Here is a 21,471-nt window from a genome sequence, read left to right as displayed (position 1 = left end):
TCCCCGTCGAGAGACACTTCGTATACAGGGTGGCCAGTTTTTCTAACATAATCTCTCCACCGTCTTTCAACAGGTCTGATGTTACCTGATCCTCACAGTGGCTTTGCCTCTTTGCATTCCCTTTAGGGCTCTCTTTACTTCTACTGCCAATACTGGTGCGATGTCAGATTCCTCTGGGCTATTACTGCTTCTTACGTTGTCATCCTGACTGTCTCGGCTGCTGTACAGCTCTCTGTAGAACTCTTCCGCTACCTCAACTATTTTATCCATATTGGTTGTGACCTTGCCTTCCTTGTCCCTTAATGCCTACATCTGATTTTTGCCTATGCACAGTTTTGTCTTTATAGCTTTGACGCTTCTTCCGTTCTTTAGAGCGTGCTCAATTCTCTCCATAATATACTTTCTTATGTCGGCTACTTTACGCCTATTGATAAACTTCGAAAGCTCTGCCAGCTCTATTTTGTCTGTAGCATTTGAGGCTTTCATGGCTTGAAGTTTCTTAATCAGGTTTTTCGTCTCTTGGGATAGCTTACCAGTGTCCTGTCTAACGACTGTACCCCCTACTTCCACTGCACACTCCTTAATGATGCTAGTCGGATGATCATTCATTGCGTCAACGCTAAGGTCGGTTTCCTCGGTTAAAGCCGCGTTCCTATTCTGAAGTGAAACTCTGAATGCCTGTACTTTCCATCTCAGAGCTTGTTCATTAATCGACTTCTTGCGTATCACTTCCTGTCATTCGTTCTTCAAGTCTGGTTGAATTCTAGATCTTACTATTCTATGGTCACTGCATCGGATCTTGTTAACTACTTCCACATCCTGTACAATGCCCGGGTGGACACACATTATGAAGTCTCTTTCATTTTTAGTTTCGCCATTAGGACTCCTCCACGTCCACTTACGTGTAGCCCGTTTTCTGTAGAACGTATTCAAGATGCGTAAATTATTGCGTTCTGCAAACTCTACTAGTAACTCCCCTTTGGCGTTTCTAGAGCCGATGCCATATTCCGCAACTGCATGACCTCCAGCCTGCTTCTTGCCTACCTTTGCATTAAAGTCGCCCATCAGTACAGTATACTGTGTCTTTACCTTACTCATTGCTGATTCTACGCCTTCGTAGAAGCGTTCAACCAGTTGAATCAGGCTGGATGTAGGCTGTAGGCCTGTACCACCTTCATCTTGTACCTCTTATTAAACTTAATTACGATACATATCACCCTCTCATTAATGATATACTGTTCCTCTATATTGCCAGCTATATTTTTTATGAATAAGGAGCCCCACCTCTAGTTCTCTTCTGTCAGCTAAGCCACGATAGCATAGGACGTGTCCGTTCTTCAGCACTGTATAAGCCTCCTGTGGCCTCCTAACCTCACTGAGCCCTATTACATCCCATTTAACACCCTCTAATTCCTCGAATAGTACAGCTAGACTCGCCTCACTAGATAAAGTTCTAGCGTTATACGTAGCCAAATTCAGATTCCCATGGCGGCCTGTCCGTACCCAGAGATTCTTAGCACCCTCTGCTGCGTCGCAGGTCTGACCGCCGCCTTGGTCAGTTGCTTCGCAGCCGCTGGGGACTGAGGGCCGAGGGTTAATTGGTGTATTCATGTGGGAGGTAGTGGCCAAGTACTACACCAGGGTGGCCAATCCTGCTCTGGTGCGAGAGCGCATTGCTGGCTGTGGTCGCCAGTGAGGTTGCACCCCAGGCCTTTTTACACAATTCCATCACCACGCGGATTTTTTTTTAATCCGGTTGGGTAGTGTCCGGCACCGGGATTCGAACCACGGACCTCTTACATGGGAGGCTGATGCTCTACCACTGCGCCATCGCTGCACTTGCACTGTCGGTGCGTTGCAATGTGTGCAATGCACCTACACAAGTAATGATGCATATTGTTAATCGTCAAAACCCACTTTTGTCAACACTACTCTTTCACTCGGCCGTACAGGACATTGTCAACTGGGAATGGGAGACCACAAAGTACGTCGTGCTTACTGCATGGAAGTGGTACCTCTTGCATCCCGTGTTAGCCCGGCTGACAGCGTGCGCCGCACCTTCGGTAAGCACTACTCTTCTCGTCCACAATATTATGCATATTATGCATATTGTAGCGCGTGGATGTTTTCAAAATGTGGGAGTGCTGCTTGCGACTATACGTCCTTAATTTCACAGTCCAAACTCATCCGCTGAAATCTTAATTTCTCGGCACGAGTATTGTAAGGATGATTACTGCTGGAGTGTCCTATGATATTCTCTCTAACACGAAAATCATCTATTGAGTTTAAAAGCCGCAGTTCCATATTCCACGCTTAATAGGACAGCTAAAGTGAAACAATGCATCGGTTCAGATTCATAAATTGTACTCTGACAACTCTAATGTTGTTAATCTCACCTCATAGGTTTATTAATAGAGGAGAAAGTCAAGGTCAATGTTTCACTTTAAAATTTCACGCCGAAATTTCAAAGTGTATTTTTCGTATTTCGGCGACGTTTCCTCAAGGAAATATCCTGAAACTTGACATGTTAAGTCGGTAGCCTCCTATAAGAGCAATGTACTTTATTTTTACCAATTAGGAACTACGTGGGACATAGTAGATGCCGTCAAATCTATGACGTCACGGCGTTTGGTGCGGGATCTTCAAGGTGGCCTCGCCCCTAGCATTTTCTTTTTGCGCGTTTTCTCGCTTACCAAGCGCGCACGCGCAGCAAACGTGGTGTCTTTGTAATTGTGGAAGGGTAATTCACCAACATGAGAAAAATCGTTTTTCTCTTTAGTGTCCCTTTAAAAAATGATATTGTCGAGGTCGGCGGAAAAGCTGTCAAGTAAGTATCCATAACATTTCGTGAACGACTTCTAAAGCACCTGTCCCTACAGTTGTGGAGGCAGCAAGATGGTGAATGCTATCCCAGAGTGATGTAGACCGATGTACCAGGCGTACATCGTGGATAGCTTGCGTCGAATCAGTGCGAATTATAAGTTAATATCCAGCAGCTTAGACACAGAGAAGCAGTGTGGCCAGTGCATCACGTATGGCGGCACGCACCGCACGATGGGCCGGCGGTGCGAGATCGGTAACATGCGAGCATGTCAGGCCTGTCTCGGGCATCAAGGGTCCCACGAAAGTGGTATACTGGCACCACTGAGGTTTAATAAGCTTAATGGCCAATGGATTCTAAATCACCAAAAAACGACCCTACATTCGCACGCTATCGCTTGTTCCTGGTCTTATACTTCATAAATGGCAGATTGTAATTGAGCAATAACAATGTTCTTGTGCATTATCTGGGTGTATTATCTGCGTGGTGTCGTCACTTTCATCCATAACCTTTCTGTCCTTCCCAAGTACACTCACTGAGAAGGGAACCGCGAACAAGAAATTACAATGTGGAACATCTTCCGTAAGTGACAACTCGAATGTACAGTGTGGCATCGGTAATTTTTGCGGTGTGCGCTGCACACCCAAGTGGGCGAGAAAAGGTTATGCAAACAGTAAGGGTACGCGCAAACACAAAAGAAAGTCTTCTTTTTATAGCGACAGCAATTATATGGACACTATCGGTTGGTTTTTGCCGTCGCCGTCGGCGCCGCCGTGCGTTACGCATATGCATGTAAAAGCCGCAAAGAAAAACAGTTAGGAAGAAAATTTAGAAAGCGCGCGATCGGGGATTCGAACCTACGACCCTTCGCTCCACGACGCCACGCGTTTCGACCACTCAGCCGCAACGCTTACGTTCCCTATCATATTAATGGCGAGCTATTTACAAACACCATTACCGTTGGTGGTACGCACATCTGCTAGGCGCTTCTGCGTGCAAAGGCATGTTCGCAGGTGTCACAAAGGGCCAAAGGGCGCGTTTAAGGCATCGTACCCGTCCGTCTTTCGCCGGAGTGGGGCGGCCTTACCTTCCGCTCCGTACTGTGACCCCTGGGGGTGCGGCTCGCCCGTGCTCCCGCGCTTAGCTCTTTCACCGCAATGTTTGCGTTGAAGCCATAGTTCGCACGAAGGTCTGTTCGCTCGCTGCAGCGGCCGTGTTTGCGAAAGGAGTGAACCGCTAGCCTTTCTTCGTACGACTTTCCAATTTGTTGCTATCGTGTTCGGCGCTTTGCCCTTGCGGCGAAACCGCGACTTTTTTTTGTTAGCCATAACTTGTTCGCATTCAATTGTCGATGACTGCACATGTACGATCTCATGCGGTTAACATCGCTGTCTTTCCCTCATCTTTCTCACCCTCGGTCACGCACAAGATAATCGCTAATTCACTCGCAGCTGGTGCCGGTCTTCTACGCTGTCCTACTCCTTCCTGTTCGTGAGCTTCACCTTCGGCTGGGAGGTGGCGCTGGCGTTCGTGGCGCAACACGCAGCGTTCTACGTCACGGCCACGCTGCACAGCACAGCACTCTGCTACGTGGTCGCCCTCGTGATCCACTGCCTGAAGTTCTTTATCACGTTTGATCCATTCGTCGTGAGTTGAGATACCAATCTGCTTTTTGTGTATGCCTGCCACTCATTACGTTTTTCTTTTATTTTGTTGGCTTCAGTACCTTAAACAAACCTCGCTGATGTTGTTCCTTATCACCCGCATGAAACGCAATTTCGCTGATGAAGAGAGCACTATTCACATGCAGTAGCATAGTGATAACATACTGGAAAAAAGTGACCATATTATCCATCGTAAACAGGCGCCTACTTTTTCAATTGCCTCACGCGGAAACACGAAATCATTATGCAGTACAAATATGAACACAGTTGCAAATATATACGTATTTTTCGATAGTTAGCGCCAGCACATGACGTATAAGTGGCAGATTTGAGCAGTCAATCGGATCAACTTGATATTTCACAGCAGACACCTACTAAAAAATTCAAGATATTCATAATGAATTAAAAACACAGGAAACGTCACACCAAAGGAGGCAGTGTGTGCGACTAAAGAGTAATTTTAGCATTTAAGGTCATCAGTGTTACGGAGTGTTGTCATATATGTTACCACAGGAAATTAATATCGAGTTTTTCTTGATTTTTTAAGCGCACGCAGACCATTTAGGGCTGCCACATCACCTTATGCTGCGGACGTCAACGTTTTTACTTGTTCTGTTTGATTGTTGGCTTGCTTGTTTGTCCGCTTCTCTGCCTGTCTCTGTGTTTGTTTGTTGGCTTAGCCATTTGCTTGTTTCTTTGCGAGTTTGTTTCCATTTATTGTTTATTTTTCTGTTGCTTGTTCGCTTTTTTGTTTCTTTTTTCGCTTGCATGTTTGTTCGTTTGTTTAAATCCAGTATGAAACAAAAATTCTTGAAACATTGTAGAATGAATATTTTGTTTCTTTATTATGTCACGCAGCATCACGAAACGAACGACATTTTCTAGTCATAACGTTCACTATACACTATGGCGGCTCTCGCTGCAGATCTACCTCCTTATTCTGAAAGAATGAACCAGTCAAAAGAAAGAATGACAAGAGCGATAAGTGGCACACAGAACGACTGATCATTGTGTGCGCCACTTCCAATTGTCGCGTGTATACAACTTCTCTTGCTTGTCCTTCGTCCTTTTGACCGGTTCCTTCTTTCAGCGTCATGTACCAACTGACCCAGACTTTTACGCTACCATATCTGTCGCTCTCTAGGAAGGAAAAAGGAAACTGTAAACTGTTTGATCCGCAAGATATACAAAGTCGCTCTTGGTGTTCCAATTAGAGCGTCCACACAAAGAATTATGGCCACAGGCACAATCAATACCCTTGAAGAATTAACTGAGGCTCATTTATCATCCCAATATCACAGACTTACCACCACTGAAGCTGGCCGTGACATCCTCAGACAGCTCCGCTACGCTCCGCCATTCAACGAGAACAAACGACATCAAATTCCTCCGAACATACACGATCAGTACAACATCCCACCACTACCGAGAAACATGCACCCCGAATTTCATATCGAACGCCGGAAACTTCGAGCCAAGAAGCTAGAACGCAGTTACGGCCAAGCAGAAGGAGTATACTATGTGGACGCCGCCGCCTACACCACTAAACACCGCTATGTCTTAGCGGTCGTGGACAACCAGGGCAACATTGTTCGTTCAGCGTCAATCAAGACCACCTCGGCAGGCGACGCGGAAGAAGCCGCCATCGCACTCGCATCGGGGCTACCTGATTGCGATGTCATAATTAGCGACTCTAAGACAGCTATCCGGAACTTCAGTAGTGGTTATATTACCAATACCGCACATTCCTTACTCGTCGCTCACCCACCACAAAACAACATCGCCCTAGTCTGGACTCCAGCACATCAAGGACTCCGAGGAAACGAAATGGCTCATGCAGCTGCTCGAGGATTCACAGACCGAGTGGCCGCAAATGTGCGCCAACCTCTAGGGCCCAATAACTCCTCACAAGACCCCCATAAAGACTCGCTGATCACATTTCACGAAATTTGCACACATTAAAGACACCAACGCTTTACATATCCACCTCTTTCCCTGCCTAGCACGCGCCAGAGAGAAATATTGTGGCGGCAACTACAAACTCGCACATTTCTTACACCGCGAACTCTGCACTTATTTTTTCCTGCCACATACCAGTCACCCAAATGTCGCTTCTGCCCTGTCCAGATAGCAGATCTCTCGCATATCATGTGGCAGTGTCCCATGAAATCTCCCGCCCGCACTCTCAAACCATTAATTAGTAGTGAGGAGCTGTGGGAGACTGCCCTGCGCAGCTCCGATCCCACTCTCCAGGACAGAGTCCTGAGGCGGGCTGAGGAGATAGCGGAGGCCTACCACGACTGGTAGTCTGACGTTATGCCACACGAAGTGGTGACGGACGCTTACTGGGACTGGATCACAGACCTCCCTCTCTCCCCTCCGGCTCCTCCCCTTTCTTAAAAAGGGAAATAAAGTTTCTTCACTCACTCAATATTACTGAGATGCCTCCTTATTACTTTTCTAGTACCTGTATCCCAAGTACGGCCTGATGCCCTACAGGGCCGCATTCGTCGCCTTTCACTGGAACATCCTGCGTGGCCTCAGCTTCAGCGTGGACTGCGTTCAAGCCGAGCAGCGCAAGAACACTGGGGACAACAAGCGCAGGTGGCCGCCCTACTGGAAGACGTTGGGATACCTGTTGTACATGCCAATGGTCTACATGGGACCGCCGCAGAAGTACAACGACTTTATAGAGCAGGTAGGCCAGTGAGACACGTCGTCCATTCATAGTTTCCGTTACACTTAGACAACGCAATGTTCTCGGAAGATAAGACAATGCTAGCGTGTCCGAGGAGCTCTTGCATGTACAGTACGGTCCACTGTTAAAGGGAACACTCGAATGAGCTACTTTCATTTTGTTGGCCCCCTAACGGCTAGTGGATGCGGAAAGATTGTTCGTCCACGTTACTAAGGGTTCGGAACTGTCAACCACCAGTAGTGTTATGCAAATCTAAGCCATCATGCTTTTGTAGGAGAGCGATATCCGGACATACCCGAAACGCAAGTGTTCCCTTTAAGAGTGGACCCGTCTGTACAAACCAGAGAGTATATATTTCAAGTTTCACGCTGAGAAGCGCGCTAGGTTGTTTTATCTATCTAGGTTGTTCAACGGATAGCAGTTACGTTTATTACGTCGAAAACTTTATATGAGTCGTGAGTAAAAAAAGAATGAGGCATCTGGCGTCGATGGCGTGGACACTAATGGTGCCAAAAGTGAGTAATTTAATTAGTGTCTTGTGAGAGCACGGGCTTTCTCCTGTGCTCTCCTTAGCGTTAGCTTAAGCGACTGTGAAATCGCATTGCAATAACGATTACGTGGCCACTATAATGCACAAAGTTGCGCGACTGAGACACAGACAGAAGGGAAACACGATTAGACGCACGAAGCGCAAAAATTGAGCTTCATGTCTCCTTCTGTTCGTGTCTCAGTCGCGCTACTTTGTGCATTCTAATGACAAAGCAGCAGGCCCAAGTTGCAACCTTAGTGAAATATATGTGCACATTATGCGCATTCCTGCTGTCGCCGTGAGGTTCCGTACAAGTTCAAGGTTGATAACATAGCCCCGCGCGCCCTATGTTCAATGTGCGAGTGAAAGCGTGCTAGGGCAGCCGACGATCACGGCTCAAGCGGAGAGGAAACGCACCGGCCGTCATACATCGCACGAATGGCCGATGGGGGATCCCGGAAGGGGAAGGGGGACTGCGCGGCTCTGGTGGTGCGGTCGTGAGCGCCATTTCTTGATAGGGCTCAGCAGGCCTCTCATACCTTTGTACGTGTTGTGTTCCCAAAGCTGAGTGTTAGGTGGAGCGATAGACTGAGCGAAGGTCGCGTGGCTCGCTGCGGCGGCTGCGTTTCGTTACCAAAGCCTTTTGCTGAGTTACGCCAGGTCAGTTGCTAAAAGAGTTAGCTGCTAGCCTTACTTCGTATAACATTTAAATTTGTTGCTTTCACATCCATTGCTTTCGTCCTTGCGGCGAAAATGACGCTTCTTTTTCTAGGTACCGTAAACTCGCCTCATCGACAAGTGCCCTGAATATGCTCATGGTATACAGACAATACAATCACGGCGGAAAACAGGGTTGGAATTTCTCTATCTCCTCAAGAATCACAAACTCTCGCTCTCTCTAGGCCATCTAAGCCCATTGACTGCCAAACCATCTAGACATTACCACTCTCAATCTTTACTTTCCCGTCAGAGCCATCAAACCTTCCTTTTTTTCTGCACTACAGTATAAAAGAAACGTACTACTCTAGTAATTGGTAATCAGTACTGACTGGACAGAAATGACTATCCTCTAATCTATCAGTACATCACAATAGAAATGTGAGTTCCTTCCCTTGTATTTTCTTTTAAATACTCGCATGTTATTGATGCTTAATAATTCCACACCTTCTGCCGGGATGCACATGGGCCTGCAGTATTTCCTAAATAAGTAAATAAATAACAAAATTGCTGGGATCCTTAGGTCTTTTCTAAGAGACATCAAGGCGGAAGCCTTTCGCCCCCTTGCCCCTTCACTGAACCCTTCCTGGAATGTCTTCACTGGGCTGTCATAAAATCCTTCACTGGAATCGTCCTCTTCTGAATCAATGACAGTGATAATGCGGCCACATGCATGAATGAATGTCTTAGGATTGTTCGTAAGAAACGTCCACATGCATCTTTCCAGTCGGAGAAGCCGAAGCCAAGCTGCACGCCGCGCGAGATCACCATCGCCGTTGCGAGGATTCTGCGGCATGGCGGCCACTTCCTCCTGATGGAAATCATGGCCCACTTCTTCTACAGGTTTGTAGTACTTCCAAATATTTATTCGTGAGGTTTCCTTGGGTTGGTAAAGTATAGCCACAAGACAACCCTACTCGCCAGTTTCTAACCATTTTAGCAGCCTGGAAATGCCCATTTACATGGTTTTACCTCAGTGGCCACAACCAAAACTAAAGAAAGTTCAGTCCATTTACCATTGCCTTATCAAAGCTTGTTGCGGTCTACTAATGTTAAAGTATCGAAGCAGACCACTTTAGCAGCACGTTAAGAATGGTGGACTTCAACCGGAGGCTGGGAACATGGTGGCTGCGGCGGATTAGAACACTTATTCAAGCGAGCAGGTGTCGTGGTGCGCATGCACGAATGCGGGAAGAAGAAAGAGGGAACCAAGAGAGACATGAACCAACTAGTCTGCAAGAAGGTCTTATCGCAATAAGTCCTAGCTCTTCATTGGACTGTTCAGCTACGGGACAGTGGTAGCCCCATAGGCAGTGCTAACCGGCGTTCATAGAGCCGATGAAGTCCCAAGCAACGTTGCTACGTGTCAACGGTCGTACTGAATGCATCCTGTCTGACCACGGTAACGTATGTATACATACGTTACCGTATACCGTTACCGTTACCTGAAGCATAAAACAATATATTGTTTTATGCTTCAGGCGTTACGTTTATTGTGCGAACATACAAGCTGAATAATGGACGAAAAATCTGTTTCGGTGCACTTGACGCATCATCAGTTCCCGCTTTCTTCTATACAGCGTGTTTCAGCTAACTTGCGCCAACAAAATACAAACGTGCGCGCCCCACGTTTCAAATTGGCCCAGTATTGTTCTCAGCCGTACGCAGCACGTCACGGTATTTCTACCGCGAAAGCATTTTAAGTAGCTCGTTTCGAAGAAGTTCCGGCGTCGGCGGCGTCGATGTCTTTGGTTGTGATCAAAACATCAACGTTGTCCGTGAGCGGCAATTCGAAGTAGATGCAAATAAGTAAAGAAAAAAATGTTTGGTTCGAGTATTTTCCAATCCGCCAAGCTGGATGATTAATATTGCTTAATTAGCCTTTTTCTTAGTGACTCTAGCAAAAAATCTTCAGTGCCAAAGTTGGAGCCCTTTGTCCAGAAACGTTTGAATAGTTCATTTATGCTAAGATAACTGCCAATCTACCTAAGTGTGTAATTAAAAAATATGGCCTAATTAACACTGGCTTGAGCAGCGAAACTGAAAGCGAAGGAGAAAGAGAAGGCAGACGAGGGCGTCGCTTCTGCGTGCGTTCGCTTTGTTGCTGGCGGCATTTCCGCTGCTCGAACCATTGTTAGCTCTGGCGAATACCGTATTGCCTAATTAACATTTAAAATAGTAAATAGAAAGAAATATATTGAATAAGGTGTTGTAACACTTCTTTAGCGACGTTGAATTATTTCATCTGTTCTAATTGTCCTGTTTAGTTTTTTAAGCTTTTGTTCAGAGTAGGTCAAAATTAAAAAAGTGTACGTGGCGCAAGTTAGCTGTAACACCCCATATAATGTACCCGCAGTTCAGCGATGGCCGAGTGGGCTTGGATGGGCGAAAGACTGGACTACGCCAGCCTTCTCGGCTACGCTCTCTCCCTGGAATTCAACTACTACGTCACCTACTTGTTCAACTACGGCTTCCCAGGCGCCCTGGCCAAGGCCGAAGGCATCGAGATCCCGGGCACCGCCCCCTGCATAGCCAGATTGCATCGGTGCTCGCAGTTTTGGAGGTGGGTGGAATCTGAACTGTTAGGCTAGCCACAGTGAGTGCGGTGAATTCGTTGTCAACTGCAATCTATCATGTAAGAAAAGAGGAACTTTTAGCTCTTCAGCAAACAGATATTATATTTATACAACTGAGATGAATATTTTTAACAGGTAGTGTCGTGCGAGCTATCACTTCGACAAGTGTTCCTCTACTATTCAATGCAGCAACAAGGTTGCTACCTTTAGAAAGACTTGTCGAAACGATGGCTCTAGCGGCACCTCGTGTTCAAGCATTTTACATCGCTTCAAGCTGCCATCGTCTCCTGAATTTCTGCCTTGTCTACAAAACTGAGGAATACTGCAGACCTCTACTGCAACGACAGTCGTTTTAGGGCCGTCTTGTGTTAATGTGCATTAATATGCATAATACTAAAGTAATGTGGAACAATCTTGGCAGAGAACAGCGCTTTGCGATAGGTGGCGAGACGCTGGAAGTTGTAAAGGAGTACGTCTACTTAGGACAGGTAGTAACCGCGGAGCCGAACCATGAGAGTGAAATAACTAGGAGAATAAGGATGGGATGGGGCTCATTCGGCAAGCACTATCAAATCATGAATGGTAGTCTACCACTATCTCTCAAGAGGAAGGTATATAACAGCTGCATCTTACCGGTACTTACCTACGGAGCAGAAACATGGAGACTTACAAAGAGGGTTCAACTTAAATTGAGGACGACGCAGCGAGCGATGGAAAGGAAAATGATAGGTGTAACCTTAAGAGACAGGAAGAGAGCAGAGTGGGTCAGGGAACAAACGGGGGTTAAGGATATCATAGTTGAAATTAAGAAGAAGAAATGGATATGGGCCGGCCACGTAGCACGTCGGCAGGATAACCGGTGGTCATTAAGGGTAACTGACTGGATGCCAAGAGATGGCAAACGCGTGAGGGGGAGACAAAAAATTAGGTGGGTAGATGAGATTAAGAAGTTTGCAGGTATAACGTGGCAGCAGAAAGCACAGGACCGAGTTGATTGGCGGAACATGGGAGAGGCCTTTGCCCTGCAGTGGGCGTAGACAGGCTGATGATGATGATGTGTTAATGTATTACACCTTAACGCCAGTGAAACGTTTCTGTGCATACGTTTTGTCGTTGTCGCAAAAACATCTCGCAGTACTGATCCAGGCTCCTGTCAATGCATACGTGAAAGCCTCAGAGGAATGAGATTTAATGCAGAAAATATCACTGTTATGACCCGGCATAGCCGACGTTAAAAAACATATTGCTAACCGTAGCGAACACTAGCGATCAAGTAGCTGTACCGATTCAGCGTTAATCGTCATTTAGTCAACGCTAGGCAGCGTCGGTCATCATTCAGCGATCACTCTGGTACGCGTTGCCAGCACTACAGCCCTGTACTAAGTAGTTGTAGCGCTAAGCGATGAAATACGGTGGGCGAAAACGCCGCCGATTCTTGTTTGCCGTTCCCCGCTCACCACGGGCCGCTCATTCACAAATCGCGATGGAGTACGCTGGAATACGCGCTCGCATGCAGGGAGGGTAACAAGTGTGGTATCAACAGTTCGTTTTGCCGAATAGGAATTGTCGCACAATGGAAATAGCAGTCGTTGCTATGGGAGTTAAGCTGAGCGTGCTCCAGCTTATGTCACACATACTTTGTTTTTTTCAATGCCAGTCCAAACGCTCGCTGCTCAATGGCAACCGTTGGTCCACCCACCACGGTAGTGTAGTGGTCAAGGTGCTCGACTACTGACCCGAAGGTCGCGGGATCAAATCCCGGCCGCATTTTCGGTGGAGGCGAAAATACTTGAGGCCCTCTTAGATTTAGGTGCATGTTAAAGAACCCAAGGTGGTCCAAGTTTCCTGAGCCCTCCACTACGGCGTCTCTCATAATCAGAGTCCTTTTAACGTTAAACCCAAACACTTATTATTATAACCGTTGGTCCGCCTTCCTTCACGGAGTTGTCGTGGTGCGACGCTTCCTAAAGGGTACGACTTGCTCGCGTCACACGTCCATCTGAAACGAAACGTTCAGATGCAAGTCAATCGTGCATATGAACGTGCATCTGATCTGAAATTCAACGGCGACAGCTGTTGAAATTGGTTGAATTTCATTACGCCGCAATAATTACTACAAGCCGCTCCTTCTATATCTCAAAGCTGGGATGGGTTCTTCGTATGAAGAACTTCAATTCTCCCGTTTGACATAACCGCGCAACGAAGCTAATTAAACAGTTAATTAATCTAACATTCCTAATTACAATCACAAGTATTGTCTTTAACCATCTTAAGATGTCTGCCGCTACAGAAAAAGCAATTCTGAAGGCAGCGAGCAAGTATCGCATTTTCCTGATTTTTGAGGAATTTGGACACAATTTTTGAAACACCCGGTATAGCTGCCTATGGCTGCTCATCTCGGGCGCTTGCTTACTCCTGTGTCCACTAAGAGCTAACTGTTGATCCATCTTTTTTACTCTTCTTTTTTCTTCTCTGTCGTTTCCTTTATATTATTCCCCCTCCCCTCCCCCCCCCCCCCCAAGTATATGGTAGCCAACCAAGCCATAGCTTGGCTAACTTTCCTGCCTCTCCTCTTCGTTTCTCTCTCTCCTTCTGGAACTGCCACGACTCACTTTGTTGCCTTGCGCCAGTGGTCTACTACCATGAGACAGCTATTACCAGTTTGATCTGCTGGATTACGGCAGAAATAACGTGGAATTTATTTTCAACCATTGCTTTTTTTTTTTTTTCAGATACTTCGACCGTGGCATGCACTTGTTTATTCGAAGGTATGTGAATAAGTGTTTAAACCTTCTTTGTCCAATACTTTTTTTTTTCAGATGCATGGCGTTTATTTCGTGTTCTCAAGCTGTTTAAATAAAACCGAGATGCTTCACGGCACTGTGCGCGTTAATCGCGATTTCATTTAAACCACTGAATTGCGCTTTTGCCGAGGTATATTATTATTGCTCTGTCAGCAAATAGACATTTCCTGGGCACAAGTCGTGTACATTTCGAAAAAAAACATCAGGGGCAGAATTCAAGATACTTCTATTTCGTAAGTACATTTTCGCATTGGTCAGCCGGTTTCACTAAGTATTTGTTCCGCACCGTGATTGCCTGAAGTATTCTCTTACCAGTGGCGTAACCAAGAATGGCAGGTGTTGGGGGATTCAGACCCCCCCTCCCCCCCCCTCCCGATATATTTCAATTTTGCTTCCGCATATATACACGCAGATATTCAAACGCACGCACGAACATACATAAGGTAAGGTTGAACCCCCCCGGAAAATCTGTCTCTTACGAAAATTTTTGACGTAAGCAGTTTTTGTGAATACGGGCCAAGAAACGTCAGGTAAGCCGCTGGGAGAAAAGAAGGCGTGCATTACAAGAAGCGCACATTGCTAAATGTGGGAAGGAATGACATAGAAATCAATTGCTTATCACCTCTCTTAGCTTCTTAATGGTAGAAAAGTCATGTGTAGTCTCTCATATATTACTTTACACCGTTACGGTACTGTCTGCACCCCAGGTACGTGTACGAGCCCGTGCTAGGTGGCAAACGGACCGCCTTCCGTTTGGTGGTGAGCACGGCGATTGCCTTCACCTTCACCAGCACCTGGCACAGCTTCTACTCGCACAACCTCGTCTGGTGCGCCCTCAGTGCACTCGGTATCTGCCTCGAAGTCATCACCATCGAGATCAGGAAGTGGGCACCCATCAAGAAGTTTGAGGTACGACACCCGTAAGCTACTTTGCAACAACGCGAACGCGATTCGATCCCGGCCGGGATCGCGGCAGGGATCGAATCCCCGACCTTCGGGTCAGCAGCCGAGTAACGTAACCACTGTTCCACCGAGGCAGATAAAATCTGAGGAAACGACTGAACATGTCTTCATTGAATGTGGAGATGTCCGGCCGGGTGTGTGTTCGGGCACTAGCATACAAGACAGAAGAGTGGATCATAGAAAAAACAGCGGTAGCCCATATCCAATTAGGTATTAAGCGGAAAAAATGGACCTGATCAGGCCCCGTAATGAGAAGCAATGATTGCAGATCGTCAGTTAGAACAGTGGAATGGATACCAAGAGATGAGAAGTGCGACCGTGGACGACACAAGTGTTAGGTGGAGCGTTGAAATTAAGAAATTTGGAGGCACAAAAAGGAATCACCGCGCTCAGCAAAGGGTGGGTGGGAGGTAATTGGGAGAGGCCTTCATCCTTGCAGTACACATAAGACAGGCTGATGATGATGATAGTGATGATAATTTACAAGAAGTCTTAGGCATTAGCGACAACGATGGAAAGCTGAACAAATCCACGATGGCATTGAGTAAAAGAAGATAAGAGGATTGGCGGCTGGAAAGCAGGAAGAAAGAACAAAAACACACTTAGCATGAAAAACAACGTTACTCTACCGTAAAATGCAGTAGGCTAAACTTTGAATTTATTAGTTTTTTTTTTCTTCAGGAAGAAAATTTTGATCGAAATACGCAAGGCATTAGGCCGATTTTTATTAAATTGTGCTCGGTGGCGCACATCTCTGTGTACATATAGTGTGCCTCGATGTGTGCGCCCCCCTTAGGGTGTTGCCATTCTTTGAAGGGGCTGATGCCGCCACGACGCCATTTTTTGCCCCGCGTCTCGTGCCTCTCAGCGCAGCTGCCGTAGAGGGGTGAGACGCCGGTAAGAAGCCGTGGGCTAAAATATGGCAGCCGCGCCGCAGTAGACGCCGCATATGTCCTCACCCTAAAGCGGACAAAACGCGCATCAAGGCACCCTATGTACATACATACAGAAGACGCTCAACGCATCCATCCATCCATGCTGGTGTTTCAAAACGGTGTAAACTACCCGCTACATTCTAAGGGCAACAGCTTGAAAAATAGTCTGCAGCGTCGTTCAGAAGCCAGTGCCATGTGCATGGCCGCAATTGGGGGCTGGAATAAAAGGGCTTGGAAAGGGGCTGAGCGCAGTGGCTTTGTCGGGGTTGTTAATAAACGAATAAATTAATCTATACTAAATTCACCTATGTTAAGACCACAGTTGCTTGGGGTGTACGAGATATCCCAATCATCAGCGGCTTCTGTGCTACACGGGCAGGTGCCGGGCAGTCACGCTGCACTGTGACGCCTCAAAAATTGAAAAATCATGTTTACTGTAAGCTAAGATCGATTCTCTTGTACGCTTGCTCACACCACAGGGCCGCTACCTCGCGTCACCTGAGCGCATGCGAATGGCCAAGTGCTTGTTGGGCTCTCCGCACTTCCTGCTCACAATGTGCGCCTGCATCTTCCACTTGGCGGAAGCGGACGTGTGCTTCGTCATCGTGAGAAGAATCGTAACCGGTAAGTCTTCTGGCTAATGTGATCGTTATCACCTCGACTTTCCCGACCACGAGCTCGCAGATTCGAATTCCCTCCACCGTTGCGCCGCATATCAGTGGACGCGAAGCGCAATTCAGAGACGCTCGTATGGCTTGGGTCGGCCGTAAAATAAACTCCAAGTGGTTCAAATTTCATATGAAACTCACCAAATTAGTGTTCTCATATCACCGCAATTTCTTAGTGGCGTTACACTCTCTACATATAATAAATTTCACGCCCGAAGAATGCGAGGAGCACTGAGGTGCAAGCGACTTCGCTGTCTTGCGCAGTCACAGCACATTAGCAAGGACTGGGTGCGAGTTGAAACAATGAATTTCAAAGTGATTAGAAGTAGATTGTCAGCTTTAGCAAGTGAACAAGGCGCAATGGTCCATTTTAACACTGACAGCCGCCGGCACTAGTTGCGCACGCCTTTGGCGGCTTAAAGAGCTTGTGTCTGTAATAAGGATATGAGAACAAGAATTCATCACTACGTTTAGGTTGCTTAAATACGTAAAGCCACAGGCACGCGCAGTGGTGGGCGGGGGCAATTCTGCCCTTTACCTTTAGTCACTCGCACCTTTCACGTCATTTTGGAATGCGCAGAGTTATGGCTAGGCATGCTTTTTTACGGTAGTGGCGGCCAAGGGCCCCTGATGTTGCATTCGAAAATATGTGTACTTCCCATATTGTAGGTATTCGGCTTGCTGCGTCCCGTCTATAATTAAATCAAGGACGACGAAGGCTTCAAGTCACAACAAAATAACAACAATTTACTTAAAACTGCGCCTCATACGGAAACGTCGACCCAGGGACAAGGGACAGCGAGGCGAAGACCGTGAGATGGCAAGTTGGGCCAGTTGGATTACGTTCATAATTGAAAATTTTGTTGCAGCGCACTAAAAAACAGACGGACAGAAGAGACTGACAAGGACAGCGCTTGCTCTCACAACTGAAGTTTTATTGATCAGAAAAAGGTATTTAAGCGGTTTCTGTTTAAAGAAACAAATAATATTTCGGCACAAGGATCAGCTAACACGTGAGATAGTGGAATCTTACCACATCCGAAAGAGAGGACTTGACTGTGTTAGCCAAGCTACGATTGTTCTGCACGATAAAGAATACGCGTATCTCGACACTTAGTTTTTGCAAAATACTAGATGACAAATAACAGCGACTATTATGTAATCCCGATACGAGTGGTTTCTGTTGCACCCTGTTCTGTTGCACATGCGCGATGAACCATGTAACCGCTTTAAATACCTTTTTCTGATCAATAAAACTTCAGTTGTGAGAGCAAGCGCTGTCCTTGTCAGTCTCTTCTGTCCGTCTGTTTTTTAGTGTGCTTCAACAAAATTTTCAATTATGAAGACCGTGATCTCGTCCAGCAGCAATCGGCGAGCGCTGTCGGCAGCGTCTATCCTGCCAACCGCGCACGCGGCGCTATCTTGAGATAGACGGTACGCGTGGTTCCCACAACATTTACCTCGGAAAACCGAGGTACCAATGGCAGAATGAGGAGCACGTCATAGCCTAATTTGCATTTTGCGCGACGGTGAAGCTTCGTCGCCCCTAATTAAGCACCCTGCGCACGCCTGTGCGTAAAACAGTATCCTCGAGAGTTGGATCGTGATAACAGAGTACTGCACAGCATGAGTCTCAAAACGACATTCGTGATATCAGTGCCTGACCAGCACTCGGTCAAACAAATGTGGACTCCATCTTGCAGGCGAGTCTCATTCGGGAGTCGACGTATAGACTGCCCTTCCAACACGCTCGTCCACTTAGTGTATTAGCAGATCCTGCGCACTATAACCTTGGGTTCTCAAGCTGACGATCTCAGCTGAAACCAGGAAAAACAACAAAGAAGAGACGAGACAAGCACTCTCTTTAGGGTATGTCCTGGTTGGCGCTTTAATTTTCAGCCTCCAAGAATAATGTACCAGCCAGGCCCAACCACAGTTTGATTGAAGTTATCACTGAGTACATCGACAGTACGAATTCGTTCTCACCTTTGGCAATAGCATTGTTTTCTCACTGAATTATATCGCTTGCTTCGAGGCTGTGTTGAAGCTGAACCATGGGATTCCAAAGTACATATGCCAAATGGGCTTACGTAGTTTACCGTATAAATTCACCCTCTTCGTACACTACCTATGGTGAAGGCTCCTTGTTTGAGCATGAGAACCTACGTTTGTTTCCGGGGGCGTCGGCAGCACTTTCTGAAGAAGACGGTGCCGGAAGGATGCCTAAAGGTTCCAGACGTGCTTGCAACAAAAGTCGCAGTTTCGCCGCAAGAGCAAAACAATGAATGCGATAGCAACAAATTGGAATATCACACGAACAACGACAAACAGCTCGAAACTTGCTGCGCGCTGCTCATTCACAAAGGACGTACGAAAAGAACACAAACAGGACGAGCTCAAACTAAGAAATGTCACATTTCGACACTTGCAGTGCTCAAACACAAAGAAGGACGCACGACAAGAACGCACAGGTACGCAGAGGACGAGCGCGTACTAACAACTGTCACAGTTGTTACTTTGTGTTTGAGCGGCGCGCTGCAAGTGTGGACTACCCACAACCAACTAGCGTAGAGCACTAGCCGCGATCTCTGCGTCACGAGACACAAGGTCACAACGAGCAGCCGCCGAGTGTCCTGACACTTGTGAAAAAGGCGTCAGCGGTGTCAAGAGGGCGAAGGGCACCCGCGGCGAGGCGGCGATACCTGAGGGGCGAGGGGCGCCCACAGTTGTCGTTCTACGCATCTTTTGTCTACGGACGGGGTCCACCAGAACCTAGCCAAATATGCCTTCGCTGTAAAAGCATACATGCAGCGGCACGTATTGTTTTTTTTTTTTTTGAGAAGAGAGGAATTCATAGAAATACATTTTTTTTTCGGTCGATACCATAGACGTGTACAGCGTTAACCCGCCTCCTTGTCTGTGATATTCCTTCACATAGTAATATGACTTCGAATGGAATATTATTTCGCTACCTTCCCGTCATGCAACGCCCAATACAGGGCCCTTAAGGGACAGTAAATGATAATGATGATAAATTCTCGTGTACTCTTTTGACTGCTGGAAACCTGCGGGGCGTCATTGGCACGTAGCCCCCATACCGATAGCTGCGTCCTTGTGCCTTGCTTTGTTCTTTCATAACTTTAGTCTTCAGAGAGTAGTATCATACGTGCGTACTGTTCATTCTGATAGAGCGAACCTACAAAAGCGAGCACTCCAGCCTTTTTTCTAATTTAGTTGCTTCGGCCGCTTAAGCGTTGTACAAACTGCAATTGCTCCAGCATTGTCTTCATATTTTGCGCAACTTGCAGGTTTTCCTTTTCCCATCGTTCCCGTCTTGGTGGCCGTCTACAGTGGCTGCCATGTTGCCCTGGACGTGGCTGAGTGGGAAGCATCGGCTAAGCAGAAACGTGCCTCACCGTGAACAGCCCTACCAAAGAAATTTGCGCAACGATCCCGAATTTAAACTTTCTTTTTTTTTTCGACAGCGGAGCTGCTTACGCTTTTCGTTCCGCTAGTTCGCATGACCAGCAGAAAGCGGGTATGTGCCAAGCAGCTCCTAGCATAGCATATTCATGCATAGTATAGTGTATCAAGGTGGTGGGAAAGGGAAGCGAGGTGAGGAGGAGCGAAAGGAGAAGGGAATAGGGTGAAGCATACCATTGTCATGTATAGTATAGTATGTATAGTAAGGGGGTGGGAAGGGAGGTGAGGGTGAGGTGGAGTCATATGAGGGTGAAAAGGAGGGGAGATGGGAAAGCATAGCATAGTCTTGTATAGTACAGTTCCGCAAGGGTTGAGAAAGCGAAGTAAGGATGAGGAGGAGAGAAAGGATGGGGGAACGCCACCAGCTCCTCCGTTTCGTCAGTCTTCGCAGCACTTGTGATTTTTTTCATATTTTAACTCTAGAGTTTTTTTTTTTCTTTTTATACTTGACTCATTGTGAAACTATATATGAGTGCTGAATGGCGGTGTTCTCGTGCTGAGCTTGCGTCTTGCTGCACGCGTCTTCTTTGTAGCGTGCCCGCGCTTCGTTTTGAAAAAAAAATTATGATGATTTCAACGTAACCTGAGAGGAGGAAACCGGGCGGGGCAAGTGGCTGCATATATCGCTAGACTAGATCCGCCTGCCGCCTACAACGTCCTCCTTCTCCTCCTCCGTGATGAGTTGGCAGGGTGCTCACGTCCGGCGTCGTATAGTACAAAGAAGGCAACAGTGATGCCGGTGCAGCGTACAGGAATCAGCGTAAGGGAACATGTAAGCGTTACAAAGCATTTGCACGTGATGTGAACCGACCAGACAAATTTTCTACCCAGATCTCTGAAGGTTTCTGGAAGGTGAGTGGCTATAGGACGTCCGAAATATGTGGGAAGTTCCCTTTCTGTATTGCTCCGCTGCCTCTAATGTATGTTGCAAGGAAGGCGCAAGTTTGGACATCACGGAGGAGAGACAACAAGACGAAATGCTTCACCAACAAGCCCCTCAAGAAGTGCTTCTAATGTATGATTTGCTCACAGTTGCAAATCCTGTATGTTGTTTTTGTGTCTGAAATACAATGATTTTGTCATAAGTTCTCGTGTGCTTCAAGCTTTTTAATCTATGATATATACGGCCTGGAAACCACACCGAGACCTTGAACATCGTGCACACGTGTACAGTACGCGAATGCGTGCAATGTAGCAGTTGACTAGAGTCGCAAGAATAGGGTCTCGCGATGACCCGAGGGAACTACCTGATCGCTTACACCGATGTCTCCGTTCCACGACCACTGCTTTTTGACCGCAGTAACAACAGTTACTGCAGCGTAACCGGTAGATAAGAACCGTATGGCTCCAGCCGCATCGACGCCATCGCCCAATGAATGAACGAGTTCAGGTGGCGCCACGAGCGGCCGGAGAGCTTAGGTTGCCTCAGAGACCGAAACAAAATTAAGATCACTGCCCTCACTGCGCGCCAGTCACGTCTCTCAGGATTATTAATAAAGTTTCACCAACCAAACTGCCGAAGCACTCCGTACAGATGGTTAAACAGCGAAGGTGAAACTTGCGGCCCCAGTGTTTATTGCGGGGTAATAACGACGGTTCATTAAATTTTTCTT

The 21,471-nt window shown here is 46.9% G+C and overlaps 1 protein-coding gene across 1 annotated transcript in view; it reads left to right on the top strand.

Moving 5' to 3' along the window:
* Positions 1–20,946, top strand: part of LOC119373852 (protein-cysteine N-palmitoyltransferase HHAT) — a 52,942-nt gene extending 31,996 nt beyond the window's left edge. Inside the window, exons 3-10 of the mRNA XM_037643921.2 lie at positions 4,273–4,468; positions 6,950–7,183; positions 9,157–9,272; positions 10,786–10,992; positions 13,738–13,773; positions 14,517–14,718; positions 16,187–16,331; positions 19,684–20,946. Coding sequence (XP_037499849.1) covers positions 4,273–4,468; positions 6,950–7,183; positions 9,157–9,272; positions 10,786–10,992; positions 13,738–13,773; positions 14,517–14,718; positions 16,187–16,331; positions 19,684–19,796 — 1,249 coding nt within the window. The 3' untranslated portion in view covers positions 19,797–20,946. The remainder of the gene's footprint in view (positions 1–4,272; positions 4,469–6,949; positions 7,184–9,156; positions 9,273–10,785; positions 10,993–13,737; positions 13,774–14,516; positions 14,719–16,186; positions 16,332–19,683) is intronic.
* Positions 20,947–21,471: the final 525 nt, after the last annotated feature.

This window comes from Rhipicephalus sanguineus, chromosome 11 (assembly GCF_013339695.2).
Source record: "Rhipicephalus sanguineus isolate Rsan-2018 chromosome 11, BIME_Rsan_1.4, whole genome shotgun sequence".
Classification (NCBI taxonomy): Eukaryota; Metazoa; Arthropoda; class Arachnida; order Ixodida; family Ixodidae; genus Rhipicephalus; species Rhipicephalus sanguineus.
The sequence above is the reverse complement of the archived record's forward strand: the minus strand, read 5'-3'. Positions and strand labels throughout refer to the sequence as shown.